Source organism: Megascapheus bottae, unplaced genomic scaffold (assembly GCF_031878675.1).
Source record: "Megascapheus bottae isolate mThoBot1 unplaced genomic scaffold, mThoBot2.hap1 H_3, whole genome shotgun sequence".
Taxonomy (NCBI): Eukaryota; Metazoa; Chordata; class Mammalia; order Rodentia; family Geomyidae; genus Megascapheus; species Megascapheus bottae.
Window position 1 is genome coordinate 63,530 of NW_028327860.1, and position 21,801 is coordinate 85,330.

General features: G+C 58.0%; 1 protein-coding gene across 4 annotated transcripts; it reads right to left on the minus strand.

Moving 5' to 3' along the window:
- Positions 1–1,132: 1,132 nt before the first annotated feature.
- Positions 1,133–19,254, minus strand: LOC150038924 (zinc finger protein ZIC 4-like). Of its 4 annotated transcripts, XR_016534585.1 has the most exons (6): positions 17,598–17,937; positions 16,385–16,469; positions 10,256–10,828; positions 5,964–6,279; positions 3,552–3,658; positions 1,133–2,606 (listed from the first exon to the last, which is right to left on the minus strand). XR_016534585.1 is itself a non-coding variant. In XM_090328202.1 (5 exons), coding segments are annotated over exons 2-5 (960 nt in total). In that variant the 5' UTR covers positions 16,455–16,469; positions 19,108–19,254; the 3' UTR covers positions 3,250–3,657. The 4 variants fall into 4 exon arrangements, 3 of the variants coding, with proteins under 3 accessions (XP_090184328.1, XP_090184329.1, XP_090184327.1); XM_090328202.1 differs by lacking the exons at positions 1,133–2,606; positions 17,598–17,937 and adding an exon at positions 19,108–19,254 and having other exon boundaries at positions 3,250–3,658; XM_090328203.1 differs by lacking the exon at positions 1,133–2,606 and having other exon boundaries at positions 3,250–3,658; positions 10,256–10,825.
- Positions 19,255–21,801: the final 2,547 nt, after the last annotated feature.

The window sequence follows — 21,801 nt, forward strand, 5'->3', positions numbered from 1 at the left end:
GAAAAGCAGCGGTGGGTGGCGGGTGGGGTCTGCCCCATGCGAGCTGCTGCCCCTCCGCTTCCTGGAGCCACTCTGGCACAGGTGTGGACCTGCGGGGGGGGCTGTCCCCGCACCCCGCCCGCAGCCCCGCGTGGCCTCCTGCGTCCTAACAGGGCCAGGGGCGCTTCAAAATCAGGCCTGTCTTTCCTCCGGGCCCTGCGTGGACGTCGCCATCGCCGTGGCGCCCCCGGGGCGCCTTCTCCCCCCTCAGCAGTGACCCCATCTCCCCGCAGAGCAGCCGTCCCCGCCGCCTCCACCCTCCCCGCTTCTGTGGGGGCCTCAAGGGGTCTCCGGGGGTCTGGGAGACCTGGAGGGAGGGCGAGGACGCCCCAACCGTCCCCACGCCCCGTCCCGTCTTCGGCTCCCTCCCTTCTCCCCCTCCGGCCTCCCGGGGACTGCAGGCCCTGGCCCGGGCCCCCCTTCGCCCCCCCCCGTCCACCTGGCGCCGGTATCCCGGCCGGGCACCGGGACCCAACTTGCCGGGAGTCGAACCAGGGGCGGAGGCGCTGCGCCGGGCTGTGCGCTGGGTCCGGCCGGGCCCGGGCCGTGTGCCTCTGAGCTCCGACCCCAACCCGCCCGCAGGCGCCGCTTAGCCCCGGGATTCCAGCGGCAGGCCTCAGGGGTCCAGGACCGGCCCTGGGGAGGCCACTGCCCCGCCGAGCCCCGGCTCCCGCCCTCCACCCCGGCTCAGGCCGGGCTTGGAGCCTGCGCGCCCCTCGCGCACTTTTAGCTGTTTCCCTAGCTGGCAGCTTCCAGACTTTTCTCGGGGTATTTGGGTGGTGTGAGGGGTCAGCCCTGGGCAGGGAGAGGGGAGGGGAGGGGAACAACTGTCCCGGGCGCCACCTTCACCTTCCCTGCCTTCCCGAAGGAGACACAGGCCCCGCCCCGCCCCGCCATCGGGGCTAAATTGGACCAACAGGACACACATTTTGGGGGCCCTTCTGCTGGACAGGCAAGTTTCTCTTCAAGGGCGTGGAAAGAGGGGGAGGGCACTGGGGGTCAAGGAGGGGAGCCCCCAAACTCTTCCTGGACCACAGGCAGTGAGGAGACACCCAGAGCCAAAGAAGAAAGCATCGCGTCCTTTATTCCCAAGAGAAATGGCAAATTGGAGCTCCAGGACGCAAGCCAGGCGGCCCTGGGATTTATTCACGCACATTTACATCTTTCCAAGAGCAGGCTCTTGGCTTCCACTTTTGTATTTCATTTCACAATCATCACAGTCAAATACAAAACAAACAGTGTTTTCCCTCCCTTTCCTGGCAAGTTAGCTCAGAAGTGAACCGTTTCTAAGGGTTCAGATGATGCATCAGGAACAGTGCAGGTAGGGAAGTTTCCAGATAATCCGAGGCAGATCGGACTCGGCCTTCGTGTGCGTGTATGTGTGTGAAATAGGACCACAAAATGCTTTCCCCTCTTGGTATAACCCACATTCATTGCGATCACTACATTTCCCCATAAATTAGTGACATAAACAAACATATGGAGACCGGCAGTAAACAAATAAAATCAATATAAAAGACAACATTTTGCAACAACTATAGTAACAGCATGAGTTTACAGCTGGGGGGGAGGTTCTTTACAAATCATTCAGTAGCACAGGGTGGGGTGGGGGTTGGGCGAAGCCTTGTTTATTTAAAACACCTCAAAAGGGGTGGGGGGGACCTGGACAGGGACAGAAGGAGAGCTCGCTCTCCCTCCCTCCCTCCCTCTCTGAATCCACTGTCCCCCCCATCCCTCTAGGTTTAATGGGAACCCAATGGAGCTAGGTTAGCAGAGGTACCTTTGTAGGAGGGAAAGACTTTTTAAAACATGGCTTGGCCGGGCAAGCTTGGCTTCCAAAAATTCCGCACGAGTACTGAGCAGGGCTTGGTCAGGAAGTCAGACAAGCCAGCACTGGGAGCCACAGATACCAGGACCAGCACGCAGGGTCTGCACCCCAGATCACACACTCTCTGCATTCCCTCCCCCCAACTCATTCTGAAGATCTCCTCAACTTCCATACACTGGGTTGGGCAGGCTCTAATGCCCAGGAGACTTGGCAGAGTTTGGGGGCTTCCTTCCCTCTTCCCTACAGGACTTTCCCCCCCCCCAGAGTTATCTGTTGGTGTTGCATGTGTGAGTGGGTATATATATATTTTTTAAAGTTTGATTTTTATCTCTTTAGAAACGGTTTGAGACTAGCGGGGTTTGAGGGAGTTTGGCAGAGAGGAGAACAAATCGCTGACAAAGAACCTTTTACGTTTCACCGGCGTTGTTAGGACGACAAGCTGGAATGTCTCAGATAATAACTCCCACTTCAAAGATTTCTCAGCTCAATGGAAAGCGGGCCATCCTTTTTATTCAGCCACAAGGACTGGCACTAAAGACGACTCCACTGTTTGATTTTTTTTCCACCATGTTTATTTTTCCCCTATTCACTGGGGTACTTGGATAAAATAAACAACAAGACAATTAAGAGAACGTGGACTTCTAACTTTCCTGCCATTTTCTCCATCCCCTTGGCCTTGGGCTTTTGAGTGCGTGCCCAGGGCTGGCTCAGGCCTCCAGATCCCAACACTCCCGGTTTCCTGCAGAGGAAAACGTTGAAGGCGCCTCCAGAGACTTTCTGAGATGGACAGACCCACGGACAGTGCAGGGAGCCACCTTGAAAACATCCCTAGGACCCAGCCTGAATGCCTCAGTTTCCCCCAGCAAGTGCCAACCCAAGACCGGCTGGGCTCAGTCCCCACCCCCCACTCCCCCCAAGGCTGAGCTGGGGCCAGTGAGGTGGCCCTGGACCTGGGGCCTCTTTGGGGGCTGGTGGCTTCCTCCCTTTCCCCAAATGTGTGGAGGTGCCCCCTCCATCAGGGGCCAGGGTGAAGCCCCTAAACGCCGGGCCAGGCCTGGAGAGTCGGGTGACAGAATTAAATGGCTTGAAAGCAAAGGTCAGCGCAAATGTATCTTAATGGAGTGTCCGCGGCGAAGTGGGCCCCCTTTGAAGGCGCCCATTTCCAAGGCGAGCCTAACGCGGCGTGGGGTGCAACGTCAAACTCACACTTCAACCCCCAAACCCCAACTCTTTGAACAACCCGAGCCTGATTAGACCTTTCTCCTTTTCTTCTTCCCCCCCTCTTACAAACCATTTCCTCGCCTTTAGAAACCCCGGTCATCAAACCCAAATGCGGCCTCTGATCACCGCAGAAAGCAGAGACAAAGAGGACGGCGCAGGCGGCGCCTTTTCTGTCCCCGCGTTGTTGTGTTATGTTTTGTGTTGTGTTGTGGGGTGGGTTTTTTTTATCCATTTTTATTATGACCGGAGGGAACAAGTGCCCTTTCGCGTGGGTTTTGTTTACCGGAAATTAAATGAAAATGATTTAGTCCGCGTCCAACAAAAATATATACTTGTAGACACAAGAAAAAAGGCCTGCTAGACGTAAATATTATGTTCTTCATGAAAAGCCTGGACGGGCTCCAGGCTCGGGCTTTCAGGATTTCAGTGCCAGTCGTCCATTGTCATGGAGACCTTAACTTACCATGAAGATGGGCTGGGGCCAGGAAGCTGGGTATTGTGTGCCCAGGCCTTTGAAGCCCCCGCTCCGCTACAAAGGGTGAGCACCTTAGCCCCAGCCGCCGTGGACATCTGTAACAAGCCAATGAAAAATTAAACATGATTAGGGGGAGAGTAAACATGTTTATTTCCTTGTGCTAGCAGAGATGGGGGTGGAAGACCAAATGGGGTGCCTGCTGGGAAGCCTAGACAGAGAAGGAATGGGGTGCTTAACAAAAGGGAGGAGGCAGAAGAAACAAGTTTTAAAGATTCACCTGGGCAGTGAGATATGGCCATGAGAACCACTGTCAGCCTGGGGCCCTGTGTGTGTGTGTGTGTGTGTGTGTGTGTGTGTGTGTGTGTGTGTGTGTGTGTGTGATTGCTACTGTTGTTGTTGGAGAAGATTCACCAGAGAAGTATTGCTTGTTTGTTTTGGTCACTGGGCTTGAACTCTGGGCCTAGGCACTGTTCCTGAGCTGAAGAGCTCAGCCACTTTGAACTTCTGGTTTTCTGGTGGTTCACTGGAGATAAGAGGCTCACAGACTTTCCTGCCCAGGCTGGCTTTGAACCATGATCCTCAGATCTCAACCTTCTGAGGAGCTAGGATGACAGGCGTGAGCCATCCAGGCTTAGGGTATTTCTCATCTGATGAAACTTTTGGGAAATTGAAGAGCAGGACTGAGAATTACCTAGTGGATTTTGAAGAGAAGAAAATGTGTCATTGCATCTAGGCCAGGACTCATTTGCTTGGCTTTATCCATCCATCCATCCACCATTTACCTATCTCTCCATCTACCCATTCATCCATCTATCCATAGCTCAGCTCGTATATGATATAACACAGATTTCATATATGTGATATATATATAGGATAGTGCATATTTCAGATATCAGATATGTAATATATAATACAGCTTGTCTTCAGGCTTCCTGCCCTTATGTAAGTGCTCAACTACTGAGCTAAACCCTCAGTTCCAGCTCCTTCCAGGAGCAGATAGTGCTCCCCTGAATCTACACCTACTTCCAGATTCTTAGGGTTTGACATGTGGGCGGTTCCTTTCTCCCCCACACACATTTCCTTTCACAGTTTTCATACATCAGACCTCAGAGAGGATTAGGAGCAGTCTTGTTCTTCCTGCAGAGATTGGCAGCGTGAAAGGGCAGAATTCCCTCTCTTCCCCACTCGTGGATACAATTCTAAAGGCCTTTTCCTTCTCTACCTACCTCTGACATCTGGTTCTGGGACTTTAAGACAGGTTCAATTTAGACACATGGGGTGTGGCTGCCTTTACAGTCTTTATGGTTCATTCCCCCCCCCTTGCTCTGCATTCTGAAAGAATTGATTTCTGATAGAATTAATTCCATTTGCTCACACACCTCACCTAGGGCAGGCCCCTGGGTGATGGGGGACTCAGCAGCAGAGTGACATCATCAGCCAGGGTCCACCTCCAACCCAAGCTTCCACAAATCCTACAGGCAGGGTGTGGACTGGGGAGATGGTGAGGGGCTGAGCCCCCCACACACACCACATTGACTCATTCCCCTGGGCCTGCCTCATTTCCTACTTCAAGGGTACAATGTCTGTGGTAGATGGATGTCCCAGGACTGGAAGTTTGTGATTTCCCCCCTGCCTGCCCAGGGGGTGAAATGAACACCCTCTATGTTCTTTTACAGATGGCTGGAAAACTTAGTTGACTGGGGACAAGGGAGGACAGGAAAGAAGGAGAGGCAGCAAGTCCTCTGGAATTCTGCATGTCGTGTCCCTCCAGGCTTTGTGGATGGATAGCAGAGGAGACAAGGTGGGGGGGGGGGCTGGGAGCCAAGAAGAGAGCAGGCCTCAAGGAAAATATTCTCGTTCTAGCCAGACACGGGTGGCTCCTGTGCCTGTCATCCTAGCTAAGTCAGGAGGCCGAGATCTGAGAATCACGGTTGGAAGCCAGCCAGGACGGGAAAGTCTGTGAGACGCTTATCTCCAGCAAACCACCAGACAACCAGGAGTGGCGCTGTGGGTTAAAATGGTAGAGCGCTAGCAAAAGGAGGCTCAGGACAGGGCCCAGGCCTTCAGTTCAAACCTCAGGATCAGCAAAAGAGAGGCAGGGAGACAGTGGCAGAGGGAAGGAAGGAAGGAAGGAAGGAAGGAAGGAAGGAAGGCAGGCAGGCAGGCAGGCAGGCTTGCTTCCCATTCTGCAAGACCATGTGGCAGCTGCAGAGCCAGAATGGCACACCAGCTCTAACACGGAAGGGAAGCCTGCTCTGGCCGTCTGGAGGATTCCTCCATCCCTTCCTCCTTCCTTCGGGCCTTCCGCAGCCCTCCGCACCCCGGCCCGCTCTCCAGGCTCTTCCGGCCCAGGCCAGCCCTGCAGAGCCAGGAGGGAGTGGGCTCCCCGGACGCACGTACCATTCGTTCAGATCTGCGCCACGCAAGGCCTTGGAGGAGGCGCCTGGGGGGTCGGGGCCGTCGGAGGAGGAGGAGGAGGGCGACACGAGGGCGGACGGGGGGGCCGAGTCGTAGCCGGAGCTGGGCGGCGGCGAGCGGCCGTGCACCTTCATGTGCTTGCGCAGCGAGCTGGGGTGCGTGTAGCACTTGTCGCAGCCCCGCACCTTGCAGAGGTAGGGCTTGTCGCTCGTGTGCACGTGCGAGTGCTTCTTGCGGTCGCTGCTGTTGGCGAAGCGCCGCTCGCAGCCCTCGAACTCGCAGCGGAAGGGCTTCTCGCCTGGGGGGGGAGAGAGGGAGGGAGGGAACAAGGCAGAGACGTTAGTGGGTGCGGGCGCCCCCACCCCACTCCTCCCGTAGCCAGAACATAGCTGCAGCCCTCTTTTGGGGGTGCCACCCCGTCCCTCCACCCCCCTTCCCCTCCAGGCCTCGCCCTCCCCCCTCTCCAGCTGGGGCCTGGGGAAGCGCGGGGAGGAGGGGGGGGCAGCAGTGACTCCATTTTGGCTGAGTTTCCACCCTAGAGGAATCCTGATTCACGCGGATCGTTCTGCACATTGTGCCCACTGCGTGCCGGAGGACGGAGCGGGCTGGGGCCCAGGCGGCACCCGAGGCACCCGCGCCGCCCGGCCCGCGCGCAACGCGGGCTCCTGTAACAGGCGAGATCCTGAGAGCAGGGCCCCCACCCGAGCTGGTCTTCCGCGCAGCGCAGCCTGCCCTCCCCGTCCTTTCCTCCCCAGCTCCACATTCAGCTGCATTTCTTCCAATCCTGCTGAGCCACCCAAGATCCCCCCCGGGGGCGGGGGGCGATCCCGGTTACAGTGTCTAATCGCATTTGATGACGTCCCGGCCACAGCCCTGAGGCCCCCGAGATCAGCCCGGATCCGCCCAGCCGGGCGGGGTGTCGGGTCACCAGCCCGGCCCCCCGCGCGCCTCTGGCCTCGCCCGCCGGGTCCCCCGAGCCAGCCCTCCGCGGGGCTCCAGAGGGCGCGGGGAAGGCGCGAGCGCCGCCCAGGGTGCAGACCCGGGCGCGGCGTTCGCTGGCCGGGAGGGGCGGAGACGACGCGCCGGGGCCGCGGACGGGGACCGGCACGGCGACGGCTCCGGGCGGGCGGCGAGGCCCCGGCTCCGCGGCCGCGTCTCCGCCGCCTCCAGGAGAGATGGGAGCTTTCCATTTATCTTTATTTAATGCTTTATTTCTCTGTCGCTGGCTGGGTGGAACAAAGCCTCGGTTCTCTGGCTGAGCCCACGGTTCGTACTGGAAACCCTGGGCTCGGCCCCGGGCGCCCTCCGAAGGTGTGGCGCGCGCCGCCGCGCAGGGCCCGACTGGCCCCGGCTCCGGGAAAACGGGGTGCGGTGCAGGCGAAACGGGTGTCCCCATCTAACCCCGCGCCCCCTCCCCCGTGCCCGAGCGCCCGACCGTCCGCCGCCCCGCCCTCCCTCTCCCTCCCTCCCCTCCCCTCCTGCCTTCGGGTCTTCCTTCTTCCTCTCCCTTCCCTGCCTCCCTCTCTCAGATTGCCTACGGGAGCCGTGCGACTTTGGGGACGAGAAACGCCGCGTCCCCGCTGGGTTCTGGGGAAGGCGGCGGAGGGAGAGCCGGAACGTGGCGACGGTTCCCTCCAGGCGCAAAAGGAAAAGAAAAATCCTGCCCCACACTGAGCCCCAGCGGCTGGGGAGAGGAACGCGGGGCGCTGGGGTGACCGGGGGCGGCCGGGAAGTTCACCATCGCCCGGGGGGCCCGGGGAGGCCGCAGCGCCCGGCTCCCCGCCCCGCCGCCCCGCCACCCGGTCCCGCGCTGCGCCCCGGCCGGTAGGTGGAGAGGCCGGGGCCGGGCTCACCGGGCGGCCAGCGCCCCGATCGCAGCTGGAAAGGCCCAGAGCCCCCGCCCGAGGCTCCACGGCCAGGCCGGGCCTCCTTCCCGGCCGCGCGCCAGGCTCTAAAGACCAAATCGGGCTGCGCCAGGGCCTCCGGGCCAGCGCCATTTTCTCGCACTTGTGGCTGGGTCGGCTTTTCACGGTGACTCCGCCCCGGCGTGGTCTCGCCTCCCCCGAGGACCCCCCAGCTCTGACCCCGACCCCCGCCCCCTCCCCCGTCTGCTGCCCGGGAAGGCGCGCGGAGCCGCGGGGTGGATGGTTCGGGGGAAGGGGGCGCTGGGGCCGAGCAGCCCGGCTGGCTGGCCCGCGCCGGGCCCGCGCCCGCCTCGCCGGCGGCCACACACACCATTGTTCCTGGATCGCTACTCGGTGAGAGGTTTGGGCGCCGGGCGCCGCCTGGATCTCAAGCCCGGCTGGCTTCCGACCGGAGAGAATCTCCACTCCCGAGAAACCGGCTCCTGTCCGCCGCTGCCGCGACTCGAGGAAATGAAACGCCATTAATATTTGAAAAGGCAATTATTTTCCTGTTGAATCGAGAACTGTCTTCATGAATAATTTGTGGTGATGTCTATTGCCATTTGAGAAACAGTCTGCTGAGGCCCCCCCTTCTCTTTCCATCACATGGGAGGAGATCCAGGTTACCACTGGAGCTGGAGAGGCTCTGTCGATTATATATCTAAAATTCTCCCCCAGCCCAAGTGGCAATGAATCAGGACTGCGAGCGAGAAAGAACGCACAGGTTGGTTTCCGTCCTCAATCGATGGATGCTATCTGGAGAGCCAGCCAGGCGCACTGAACTCGCGTCTCTGCTGTAGGTCGATTCGCGCTAAGAGTCTCACCATTTTCTGCTTCACAGACTTCAAACAGTAGCCGGCTAAGAGCAGTAAAAGTTTGTTTGTTTAAAAAGCCCTGTCATTAGAGATGAGTCCTTTCTCCTGCTCGGGACTGCGCGTCTGTCTCCAGGTCCCCGCTGCCAGCTCGGCAGCGCCGGGTAGCAGCAGGCCTTTGCGCCCGGCTAAGAAGGGCACTGGCCGCCTTCTCCCTTCCCTGGGGCTGGAACTGGGAAGACGCGTGGGAAAGGCTGGGGTGGGGCAGAAAGAACTGGGGAGGGGGGGCAATGTTTCCGGAAATAAAGCATAAAGTTCAAAGTGGACTTGGGTCTTGCCTCTGCGCCCCCCCTCCCCGCGTCCTGGAGCACCGCGGAGAGGACAGTTTGGGACGGGGGAGGGGCAGCTTCCCTGACTCTGCCAGCCAACAATGGCTGACTGGTCCCCTCCAGAAGTGGAGGAAGGCCGCCGGAGCACCGGGCCCCCCCCCCCCCAGATGGAATTGACTTCACCTTCCCTTCCCTACTTCCCCAAATGGGAGAGGGGGAGCTCTGACTTTTTAAACTTCTGGAGGGGGAGGGGTATGCGGAGCCACAACCTCTGACTGCTGAACTAATTAATGAAAACACACACACACACACACACACACGGATCTGCGAGTGTGGAAACTTCTCTCGGGCAATTGGGTTCATCAAAGAGGCCTCAGAGAGCTTGGCTCAGCCCGGCCCCAGCAATCCTTTCCCTTATGGTAACTAGAAGAAGGAACTGGGGAGGCTGGCAAGGTCTCTGGGCCACTTACCAGCTCTGCCAGTGACATTTTACTAAAGTTGTGGCGTCCTAGGGGTGGGGGATTGGTCTCTGCTAAAGGAAGAGTGGGGGTTGGCAACAAGGCCCCCTCCTCTGGGCCGTGAGACCTCCCGGAGCCCCAAGCAGGGCACAAGTTAGTCCGAAGCCCCCACATCCTGCTAAGGGAGTGAGGACCCCTTGGGCCAGGCTCGGTGGTTAGGTGTTAGATTGTTGGTGTGTGTGTGTAGGGGGGGTGATCCTGTCACACAAATGCAAAGGGATTGGAAAAGGTTAACACAATCGTTTCCACGTCTGCTTCTCAAAGCCTGGCAATCACACCGTAGGGAGGCAGTGCTGGGGCAGGGGGCTTTGATAGGAAGTTTCTGGATTCCCACCTCTGGGATGTGGAGGGGGGGAGCGAGGGAAGGAAGGAAAGAAAGAAGGAAGAAAGGAAGAAATCCAATCTTGCAGGCTCAGGGAGGGACACTTGTGCCCAAGGAAGAACCGAATCACCAGTCCCGTTGAGCACAAGTCTTCCCGCTGCCCTCCCTACATGCTGCAGCTTCCAGAGCCTTCTGAGACGATGACATTAGGAGCACATACATGAGCGCGACTCCACGGATCCGACGCCTGGAGACAATTCCCACGCACTTCCCTCCCTCCCCTCCGTGGGGGGACTTAAAGAATTCCATTCCCCCCACTCCCTCCACACCCCAGGGCCTCCGTCCCGGCCCGGGAGTCCGACCCGGACAGGGCGCCGCCCAGTACTGACCTGTGTGAGTTCGTTTGTGTATTTTGAGATTTTCTGATCTAGCAAAGACCTTGCCACACCCCGGGAAGGGACAGGGGAAGGGCTTCTCGCCCGTGTGCACGCGGATGTGATTGACAAGTTTGTATTTGGCCTTGAAGGGCTTGCCCTGGCGCGGGCACTCCTCCCAGAAGCAGACGTGGTTGCTCTGCTCGGGGCCGCCGACGTGCTCCACCGTGACATGCGTGACCAGCTCGTGCATGGTGCCGAAGGTCTTGGAGCAGACCCGCGGGGGCGCGGGGCCGTCGGCCGCCAGCCACTTGCAGATGAGCTCCTGCTTGATGGGCTGGCGCAGGTAGCGGAAGAAGGCGGCGGGGCCGTGGGGCGCGCCAGTCCCGCAGCCGGCCAGGGCGTCGCGGGCCGCGGGCCCCGCCGGGAAGGGCTCGGGCCGCGCGTACATGTCTCCGGGAAGCCCCAGGCGCAGAAGTCCGTTCAGAGGACGGCTCGGGGGCTCGCGCTGAGGCTGCTGGCGGAGGCCCGGGAGCCCCGACGGGCTGGGGGCGTCGGCGAGCTGCGCGCCATGGGCGCTGCCACCTGCTGTGGAGACAAATGGCGCGCGTGAGCCCCGGGCGCGCGCTCTTCCCCGGCCCCCCCTCCGGGGATGGGATGGGGGGACGGGGCCCAACCTCCAGCGGCACCCCGGCGCCTGCCGTCGGAGCTGGGATCGGCCCCCCCGCCCCATTCGCCCCAGCGGTGAACCCCGCAGACCTGGCCAGGCCCCAGGCCGATCGCCCCGTTCCTTGGAGAGGGCCCGGGCGCACAGGGCTGGTGGGGCGGGTGGCGGGGACGGAGCGGGGCCCCTGGGAAGGGTTTCCAGAGGGGCGTCCGACGTGCACCCCCCCAGCACTGGGGGCGCGCCGGGCTGAGCAGGGGCGCGGGGGCCCGCGGGCCTGGACGTACGTGGGAACCGCGGGCCCCGCGCCCAGGCACCCCGGGCGCCCCGGGCCTCAGCCCGACGGCGGGACAAGGGCCAAGGAAACCACAACCAGAACTTATGCAACGTGCGCCGGGCTTTTCCTCCGGAGTTGGCGGCCGGGCTTTCCTCCCCGCCTCCCCGGAGCCTCGGGGAGACTGCGAGCGCCGCCCAGGCAGCCGCGGGCGCGGGGGAGAACAGACCCGGGCCCAGCCCTGCGCCCGGGAACAATCGCCCGGACGCCCATTGGCCCGCCGCCCGGCCCCGTGTCGGCCGTGACAGGTCCCTCCCCCTCCCTCCCCCTCCCTCCCCCCTCACACACACACACACACACACACACACGCACACTTCCTCCCCACCCTCCCCACCCCAACAGCTGCTACTGCTCATGCGCTCTGACCCCGGCTCAGATTCCTTTCTCTCCCCCTGGGCCCTGTCCCTCCCCTCCCAGTGCTGGGCTGAGGGACTGAGGAAGAGGGGGGGGGGGTCCTGCCTGCCTCCACCTCCTCCTCCTCCTCCTCCTCCAAGACTGCTTGCACCGAGTCCACTGGGCAGAGCAGAAGACCCAGGCCCTTCCCCCAGGGATCTCCCGGGGCCTTGTGGGGTGCCCAGAACTGGGAGAGGAGCAAGAAACTCCAGGGCCCGTTTTTCTTCTATTTTCCTCCGAAAATTCTTTCTTCCCTAGATATTTTTCCTCCCTTTCTCTGTCTCCCCCACCCCCCACTGGGCCTTCTTGCTGCCTTCATCCTCCCCTTCCCTCCCCTCTACCCTCACCCCACTTCGTCTTCACACCCTCCTACTCCGTGCCCAGCTCTGCACGCTGTAACTGGACCCTGGTCCCTGACCACAGCAAGGGCTGGGCCAGGGCAGCCCCGGTGTCGCGTGAGAGGCTGGCCTGCAGCCCTCCTGGGCTCTCGGGAGGGAGAAGGCACCTCACCAGGCTGGCCTTTCCTTCCCAGGCTGGGATGGACCGGCCCTCCCGTTTCAGCTGGGGAGACTTGTTGCCCACAGGCCTGGCCGAGTCCTCCCTGGAGGTTCTGTGGTTCTTAGTCCACAGCTCTAGGAGGATTGGGGGGGGGTGGCGCCTAGCCTCCAGCCTGGCCAGCAAATCGCTGCAGTGGTGGAAGAAAAACTTCAGTTCTGGCCTAGTGGAGTGTGGCATAACAGGAGGCAGTGTCCTTTGTCTGCAAGGACTGGCCTGGGTCAGCTGCTGCGTCTGTCCAGGGATGTGAAAGGCTGCAGGCCTCGACCCCGGCCTCCTCCCCATGGTTGAAAAATGCCAGCCACTGTGGTCAGACCTCCCTGGCTGCAGGAAAAAAAAAAAAAAGCAGCTCCCAAGCACAGAAAGTCTGGGATTTTTTTTTTCCTTCTTAAAAGAGAAATTCTAAAGATTGAGCTCTTTAGCAGAGGGAAAAAGTTGGGGCTGATCTGGGGGGAACAAGCATTATGTAGCCATGAGGGGAGTCTACCTCATCCCCCCCCCCCCCCCCCGCTGCAGACCACTGGACAGTTAAAAAGAAAACTGGTTTTGTGCTTTAAATAAATGTAATCGTGGATTTGGTAAGGCGCTCACTTCCATGATCTCTCTCAGACTTGAGCCGTCCCTTTGGGCTTCCCCAGCAGGCAGGGCTCAGTCAATTGTCAGCACGTTCTCTGCATTTAGCTTTAGGTTTTCAGAAGAGCATTTGACTGATAGGCCAGACCCTTCCTGCCCTCCAAACCTGCCCCAAGAGCTGGCAGAAAGCCTCCCACTCCATCCTCGCTTTCCACGTTTACCCTCTGTGCCCCAAGCATGCCGCTCGGGTTCCTCCACTGGCTCTCTCTTCCTCTAAGCCTCTTCCCCAAATCTCCGTGAATTGTTTCCAGTCTCCTCTCTCAGCCAAAAGCAGCAGCTGTCCAGAGCAGTCAAGGTTACACACACACACACACACACACACACACACATGCACACACACCCATGCAGAGAGAGAGAGAGAGAGAGAGAGAGAGAGAGAGAGAGAGAGAGAAACATAAAACACACAAAAAACCCAAACATCCAAACCCAAGCTCCTTCTTCTTCCTTCCTCAGTCCTCCTCCTCCTCCTCCTCCTCCTCCTCCTCCTCCTCCTCCTCTTGCCCTCCACACCTCAAGAACTGACCACGGTAGGTGTGCAGTGCATGTCATAGTCCAGCCATTAAAACACTCTGTTATCTCCCATGTGAAGGTAAGGAATGGACATACAACCAAATGTTTGTGGAATCCAACCCCAGCAGCTTTCAGTGGATGTACACATGCTTTTGCCCCCACCCCCTCCCCAGGGGAAGCTTCCAATCTCAGCACCCACAGCACAGAGCTCATCTGTTACACTGCGGACCCTTCTGGAAAGGCCTGTGAGCCTGTCTATTGACTCTCTGCATCCTGTGCTGTTCTTAAGCATAATAAAAGAAAATGTGGATTTTTCTCCCATTAACAACTTGAGAAAGAAAGGTGCATTATTATTAATTATTATTATTATTACTTAAAGAAAACATTTTCTTTTGCATCTAAGCTCATGAATTTCTTAGCACTGAGTCTAAGCACTGAGTGGGCCCCAGGCACAAAATGGCCGAAGCCTTATCTACATAAGCGGATCTGTCTGCTAGACACTCTCCCTGGCTCGACGTGCCCTTGAAAAACCGTGAACATGTGGGTGGCTTTTTGCTCCACCAGCAAAAGGGCAGACACATCTGAATCAGCCAAAATCACTGACAGTAGGCCCGGCCCCCTGGAGCTCCCGTCCAGACGCTGCTTTTTCTATGAGCCAGGCAAACATCTGCACCCATTCTGGGTAGATGTTTCTTGAGTAGCCAGAGGTCATTTGACCCATAGGTCATAGAGGGTGCTTGATCCTTGCATCTCCCTTAGAAACATATGGCCCACAGCTCGGATGGCTAAGTATGGGGGGGGGGGAGGAACCAGACATTTCCCTACAAGGACTTTTCCCCAGAGACACAGGAGAAAAAAGGGGATTTGGTTTTTGTTTTTCAACCCATTAGTATTTCCAAACAAGGAACAAGGAACTCAGTGGTTAGGTCTGGGTCTTCAGGATGTATCTCTAAAAGAAGCCACAGAGGATGGACAGTGAGGTACAGATGTTTTGGAAGCACATTTTTTTCTTTCCTTTTCTTTCTTTCTTTCTTTCCTTCCTTCTTTGTCTTCTAGGGGATCCCCGTTGAGATCTCAGGGTGCAAGGATCTCAGAATTCAAAGACTGAGTTTGCCAGGAGTGCCCCCTCCCACACTGGTCCCCAGAATTTGGCTTCCGGTAGCCCCCTCACTACCCTGTCCCCCCACTGTTGGCTATTCCATCCCTAACCAAACAGCAAGGGGTTCACTTTTCTGCTTCGTTTTCAGAGACAAGGAATAGTATGCATCCCTGGGGTATTTTCCAGATGTGGAAGAGAAAGCCCTTGAGGCTTTCTGAAAGGCCTATCTGGAGCAGGCTCTGCCGCCAGCCCCAACCTGTCTCCAGATTCCACCTCCAGCCACTGGCTTCTCTGCAAACCGTGCCCAGAAACCTGGGCACCTTGGCTATCTCCCCATGGCGAGGCCACAGCAATGGCATAAACAAATGACTCCCTAGTCCTACTTTCCAGAAATAGGACATTTGGTGGCTCTACCATCTGGCAGAGCTCCTTGTATGACAGGCCTGATCTCTCTGCCTTGGGAACAGGAAGAGAGAGAGTGGAGGAGATGATAGGTTGATGGCTGAGTTCCTTTGGCTTTTCCTCTGGGTTGTGATCTTTGGAACAATGGTAAAGGGAGAGATGATCTACTGCCATGTTGCTGGGATAGAAATTTCAGGAGCATGGTACAGAGCTGGGCCTAGGATACTCTGGACATTCTTCTCATTCTACAGGCACTTGCTCAATCCCCCTCCCCACCTTTCCTATGCTGTGTTTCTATATTTTTGCTGTATTTCTTGAATCCCAAATGCTGACGATGTCTCTGCAGACACTATTCATCCATGGACATCGGTTATTGCTGACATCTACTGCACGGGAAGAAATTCCTGCTACATTGTGGTATGAGAATAAGGAAGGACAGCCCCCGAGGTCAGTCATGGGCCTCAAACCGCGCCAAACTGGTGCCAGACTATACCAAGGAGATGAGCTGTATCAGGATTTTGTAAAGTGTGTGTGTGTGCAGGGGGGGCAGTGATTTTAGACTTCTCTTCTATGGGGAGATGAGGGTGGGCTTTGATCATCATTAATAGAACTGAGAATGGGAGAAAATAGGCCTCTATAGAATTTAATTTCCAGGCAAGGTTTCTGTGGCTTGTGTTTGAACAGAAGATGAGGAAACATTGCTAAAGAAACCTACCAAAACAGCATTAAAAGGGATGGAAACAAATTTACATAATAACCCCATCCCATCGCAGGAGACTTCAGCCATCAAGTCGTCCCTAAATAATAGAAGCAAGCCATTTCCCGAGTTTTTCACTTAACTTTTGTCAGGAAGAATGCTTTGGCTACCAATAGGGGGAAACATCTCTAGAGCCAACCCTGTGCTCACTCATGGTGGAGTTGAAAGAAGAAGGGGTTGCCTGGAAGGGAAGACATCCACCCCTAAATCATATGCTTGTTCTAAATGGAATATTAAATTAAATTCTTCACAATGAAGGTATTTCTGACAGAGTGACTGTCAGTCATTCCCTGTTCAGATGCCACATTGCAGAAGGCTGGTGTCCCTGGTAAAGATGATGCTTATTATGTAAACCCCATCACCGAGATCAAAGTCTGCTCCTTTAATGGAAGCCAATACATGTCAAACCTCATTCCAATCAAATTGTCCGGAAATGAATTCAAGATGAATATGTCATAGAATAATGTGACAGTGGAATCGCAGAAGGTCAGGGGTGGTTGTTTCAATGAGAGAGTCCGTCAGATATTAATTCTGGAAGTACCCAAATGAGGAAGGCATGGAGGAAGATTAGCAGCTCTGGTGGGATGGACGGAGGGCCTTGTGCCGCCGATTCGCGTGCTAACCCATCCAGCAGCAGAGTGTGGCTACTCACGCCCGGACTCAGCGCTCAGCAAAAGACAAAAGTTTCCATGCCAAGCCGTGCACGCTCAAGTGCGCGTGCCAGCACACACGGACAGGGAAAACACCCCTCCCCAAACTCCAAGCACATCCGTAGTTAAAAGGAGATGTTAACTTACCTGACTCTTTCAGAGAATTTCGGTAAAGTCGTAAACGTCTCCTCATCACCAAGGAAGTCTTGTATCTCATGTTCCGACTTGGGGCCTGTTTGGGGAAGGAAGGAGAAGCCATCATTTAGATAATGTCACACAGGAGTCTGGGCCTGAATGTCCACATGAAAGGAAAATAGGAGCCCGGAAATGTCCTTCCATCTTCCTCTGGCCATTTTCCAATTTGGAGGTTGAAGAAAAAGGCTCTGATGGGAATTGCCCACATGTATAGCAAAATCACATGTCTTTGGTCAGAATAATAATAATAATAATAAATAATAAAAACATTGAACTAGTCTCGTTTCCCAGCTAGAATTTCATATGAAATCCTGCAGGTGGAAGTGTTTCATTAGTGTCAAAACAAACAAACAAGCAACTCTGTCACATCTTGAATTTATAATTTTTGTAGAAGAACTATCTGTTCACGTTTACCATTCAAATGTTGTAAGCTATGGGGGGGGCAGGCAGGCTCTCCTCCCTCATGCCCCCCCCCACAGCTCTGCCCCAGGGGAAGGGGTTTTAGCAACCTGGAATGCTGAAACCAAGAGATCTGTAGGTTCTCAAACTCTTTCCCATTCACCTGGTTCACATCCATAGACCCATTGGGGAACCATCACTGCTTATTTTAAAAAATTAATTTAAAACCCCCCAGATTAAAAATGCATCATTAAAAAAATCATTTGACCCAGTCTGTCTCCATTTTGTCGTTGAGAAAATTAGCAGGAAGACCCCTCCCCGGAGATACATGGTTAGGTGTCACAGCAGCTGAAACAGCTATCCCCTGGCCGAGGAGATCAAGGCTTCCTGAAGCCTCCTGCGTGTGTCTCGCCAGGCCGGGGGCAGTGAAACCAAACAGAGGTGGCCCTCGGGCTGCGGCCCCCAAAAGACAAACAGTCATTGAGAAAGGTCTCGGACTGGACAAACACTGGGAGACCTCTGTCAATAAGGACGTCTGCCCGTCTCCACACTCCAGCTCCCAGAGCAAGCGGCTGTTTAACTTGTTGAACCACAGGCCAGACTCAAGCAAAGAAGCCTGGCTACCTCACAGCACAGCCAGCCCTGCTGGTCACCCTTCCCGCTCCCTTCCTCCTCAGCCCCCCCCATCCCCCCAACACCCTCGGAACCTGGTGACCTCCACACTTCCCTCTCTTCTGCAAAGGAGGAGGAGGAGAACCGGACTCACCTCCCCGCCCCACTCAGAGGATCTTACTTATTTCCAGTTCTTTCTAACCGAGAGGCAGCTTTCCCTAAAGGCAATACTCTGCTTCCAGAATGGAGGCTGCATTCCTACAGAAAGGGCCACATGCTGAGTGTCCTCGCTCTGAAATCTCCTCTTGGCAGGGTCTGTGGCACCGCCAAAGCGTGGTTGGTTGGCAATCACAGAAGTTCCATTTCCCTTCTGAGACGGGGTGAGGTCCCCAGGGACCTGAGTCCACCCACGAGGCTGGCCCCGCTGGGGGCTGGGCCCGGGTCCCTGTGCTCACCAACCTCTCCATCACCACACACGCAAATACTGCTGACCAGGTCAGGTGACCAGGGGCGGACTGGAGGACCAGGGTTCAAATTCTGATGCCATTTGGCGAGCAGGTCACCTGGCTGGCAAGAGGGAATTTGGGAACTGCCTCTGCCCCCCGCCCCCCGCCACACCTGAGAGCCCCAGGACAGGATCCCCCCCAGACCAGAGCTGGCTCCACTGCTCCCTAAACTCGGCCCCTTCGGCACCACCGCACCCCCATCTCGTGCCCCCCTCCCCGGATCCCCAGTGATTGACAGTGCCCGGGTGACAGCCGGGAAGGTGGACCGGTGGGGACTGGAGGAGGGACGTCTCTTTCTCATCGGAGGCCCCGAGGAGGGGCCCTGGGAGAGGGCAGGGGTCGGCCGGCCAGGGCGCAGCGCCGGTGAACCCGGGCGGCGGCGCGCAGGCCTCGGAGGCTCCGCTCGGCCCGCGCCCGCGCCGCGCAGACGGGGAAAAACCCGGGCAGAGGCCGCCGGGAGCCCCGGGCTGCGGGGCCTTCTCCGCTCCAGCCTCGCCCGGCGCTCGGAGGTCCGTTTAGCCAGGCCGGGACCCCCGCGAGGCCACGCCCGGGCCCTCGGCAGCCGAGGTCGGGCGGGGAGGCGGCCGGGGCCGCGCCGGGCCGCGCGGGCGCCGTGACCTTGGCCCCGCGGCCGCCCGCCGGGCGCCCCGGCTCCCCCGCCGCCGCCCCTGGGGCCCTCGGCGGCCGCAAACTTTCGGGCTCCGGCCCGGCTCGGCTTCCTTGGCGCCCGGGCCTCGCGCGCCGCTCCCCGCGCGGACGCGGCCTGCTCCCCCGGCGCGGCCCCCGGGTCCCCGGCCTGGGGAGCCCCCGCCCAGGCCCTCCCTTTCCTGCGCCCAAGGCCGGAGCCCCAGGAGGGTCGCGCCCCGCGGGGAGAAGGCGGCGGACGGCGGGGCGTCCGGCTCAGAGCGCCCCAGCCCAGGGGAGGGGGGCCGTCACCCACGGTCCCCCTTCCGCGCCTCCTCCCGGGCGGAAGACGCGGACTGGCCCTCCGGCGCTGCCCCTCCGCGGAGGGACGCCCCCGCAGCCCAGCGTCCGCGGGGTGGGGCCGCGGATGGGGGCGCAGCGCGCCTGGACCCCCGTCCCCCCGGGGCCTGGGTGCGGCGCGCGCGCGCGGGCGGGAGGCCGCCGTGCGCCCCTGGCCTGGAGCGGAGCACTCACCCGGTCCCACCTGTTGCGGGGTCACCTCTCCCCGTCCCTCACTCGGGGTGTCCCCGCAAGCCCCGCTCCGCCGGCCCGGCCGCGGTGGTCATCCTTCATTTCTCCTCTCCCAGCCTCGTCGGGGCGGGTATGATGAGGCAGAACCCAGCCGGCGGGATGATATTTTAATGGCTTATGTGTCACGTTGGTTCATGTGGCTTTGAACTGGAGCCGCTCGCGTTCCCCGCAGAGAGCGCCGCAAATCCCGCTTGATAACTTCCACAACCCACAACTTTTTCCCTCCCCTCCCTCCCCTCACGGGCACTCTCACGCCGCGAGAATCCGGGTGGGCTTCCCCAAAACGCCCTGTGGTCAGCGTCCGGGGGACCTCACCCCCTCCCCAGGCCGAGAAGGCTGACCCCCCCTTTTCTTCTCCTTCCTCCCCCCCCCTTTTTTTGGAAGAACTATTTTCCTTCCCCTCCCAGCGGCTGCCCTGCCCCTCCCTCAGGCCCCCTCCCTTGTGAGAGTGGGGTTTTTTTTTTCCTTGAAAGGAAAAAGGCGAGGTGGGTTCAATATTTGTTCTCTGGAGTGAGAGAACGCCTGTAGAGAAAACTTCTAGAAGACAAGGGTTGTTTTTCTCTTTCTCTCTCTCTCTGCCTTTCTTTCTTTTTAAAATCAAGGATCCACCTTTCTTTTATAGGTAGCAGAAATGACCGTGTGGTTTTGAGACACCTTTTTATAAGAATGGATCACAGATTTTAAAGTGAAATGATCTCTCGCGCACGCACACTTCAGCCCTTTCCTCCACGACCCACAAGGTTCTACTCAGGCTTAGCGGGAAATGGCAGGTCACTGGGCTGTACTTGTTGCTGGACACTCGGGTTTTAATGATTATTTTTAAATCCTCCCTCTTCCTGTGCTTTGATGATGGTGATGATGATATTTCTCCAGTACAGCAAACACAGATGCTGCTGTGCGTTTCTCTGTGGACGGACACAGGGCCACCTTCCACCTTTCCCAGGTCATCTAGCGTTGGAGCCAGGCGACCAAATGAAAAAAAAAAAAAAGAAGAAAATAAATAAAGCCACTGGCTCTTTCCAAACACCGCGGGGAAGAAGCCAGGCCGGAAAGCCGGGCCCGCAGGGGGGCGAGCCGTGGCGGCCGCCGGCCCTCGCCTTCCACCGGCCGGCCTGGAAAGCCAGCGGCCGAGGACCGGGGAGAAAAACCATTTTCACTTTCCCGGGCCGGGCACCCGCGCCTTGCGAGCCCCCCGGGCCTCTGAAAGGAAGGATTGGAGTCTCTTTGTCTGGAAAAGGAGTTTAGGGCTCTGATTCCGCTGAAGAAGAAGGAGGAGGAGGAGGAGGAGGAGGGGAAAAAAAAGCCAAATGAAGTGAGAAACAAAAGGCAAATTGAAGGATTCCGACTCTTGGCTTTTTGTGTTTTCCTTACTAGAAAATAATTAGACCTAATGAATATGCAGGCGCAAAGACTCAAACCCCTGGGCCGGAGGGGGAGCGCGGCCCTCTCCACCCCAACCCCGCGCGCCCGGGCGCACGGCCCCCACCCCAGAAACGCGGAAACGTGGCTCGGTTGAATTGATTGAGTCACAGGGATTTTTCCCTCCCCCCTCCTTGCTTTTAAGTGCCATACCCCTCTACCTTTCAACGATCATTTTAATATATAGTCAATGGCTCTTTGTGGACCTCACAAAAAAAGCAACTCCGCGCAGTGGTTGAATAGACTTCGCTCTGGGCGGAGACAGGTTAATCGAGGGCCGCATCGCCAAAACAAGCGAGTGTTGTATGTTTGTACTGATTCCAAATGTCCGCATTTTCCTAACTAAATCAAAGGGAGTGTTCTTTCTTTTTCTGCTCACTCATCTGAAGGTAAGTAAATTTTCTCTGGCGCTCAAAAGCCTGGTCGGCAACAAAGACCCGCCCGCTTTTTCCACCGTCTTGGTGTGGCGAGTTACGGCATTTCAATAACTGTGACAGGGTGACTGATTTGCGAACTAGAAAAAGGTTTGAATGTCACAAAATTTACATTGGTCCTCTCCAGCGGGGATTTAAATACAGAAAAAAAAGGGGGTCTGGGGCGGTGGGGGGGGGGTGGCTGCTGTCTGGGCGGCCCAGTGGGGAAATTTACAGTTTTACCTGATTTGAAAAGGGGCCCAGGCTGGGAACAGGCGGGGGTGGGCGCAGGAGGGGAGGGAGGGGGTGTCTAGGAGGGAGGGGGTGTCAGGCCGGGGAGAGAGGGGGGAGGGATAACAGGAGACAAACGGACAGACAGACAGGACAGGGTGAAAACAGCACTTCCACTTCGCCCTGGAAAACAAACAAAACCCAACTCCAGGGGTGGAGCGAACCCCCATCCACCTGTATGGGGGGTGGAGGGGGGAGAGGCGGAGGGGGGTGGAGGGGAGAAACGTGGCCGACCTGACTCCCACCCCCCCCAAAAGTGGGAGAATGAGGGGCTCCAGCGTGCTGGAGGGGCCTCTCCACGGCTGGAGGGGCGCGCGGGGAGCCATGCGCCCCCACCTCCCCACCCACCCACCCGGCTCTCCACCGGTAAAGGGGGGTCTGGCCCGGCCAGGGAGGGAGACAACTTCAAAAGGAGCAAACAACAAAAGCGCGCTCGGCTGCCGGGCAGGGGGTGGGGGGGAAGGGGGGAGGGGAGGGGAGAGGGAGGTAAGGGGGGGAGACGGAATGGAAAAAG

Excerpts from the sequence above, each read along its gene's own strand:
- LOC150038924 (XM_090328202.1), bottom strand. The coding sequence starts at position 16,454 with ATGAGATACAAGACTTCCTTGGTGATGAGGAGACGTTTACGACTTTAC. Across the intron at positions 10,829-16,384 it reads AAATTCTCTGAAAGAGTCAG|CAGGTGGCAGCGCCCATGGC; the intron begins GTAAGTTAACAT and ends TTGTCTCCACAG. Across the intron at positions 6,280-10,255 it reads ACACAAACGAACTCACACAG|GCGAGAAGCCCTTCCGCTGC; the intron begins GTCAGTACTGGG and ends CTCCCCCCCCAG.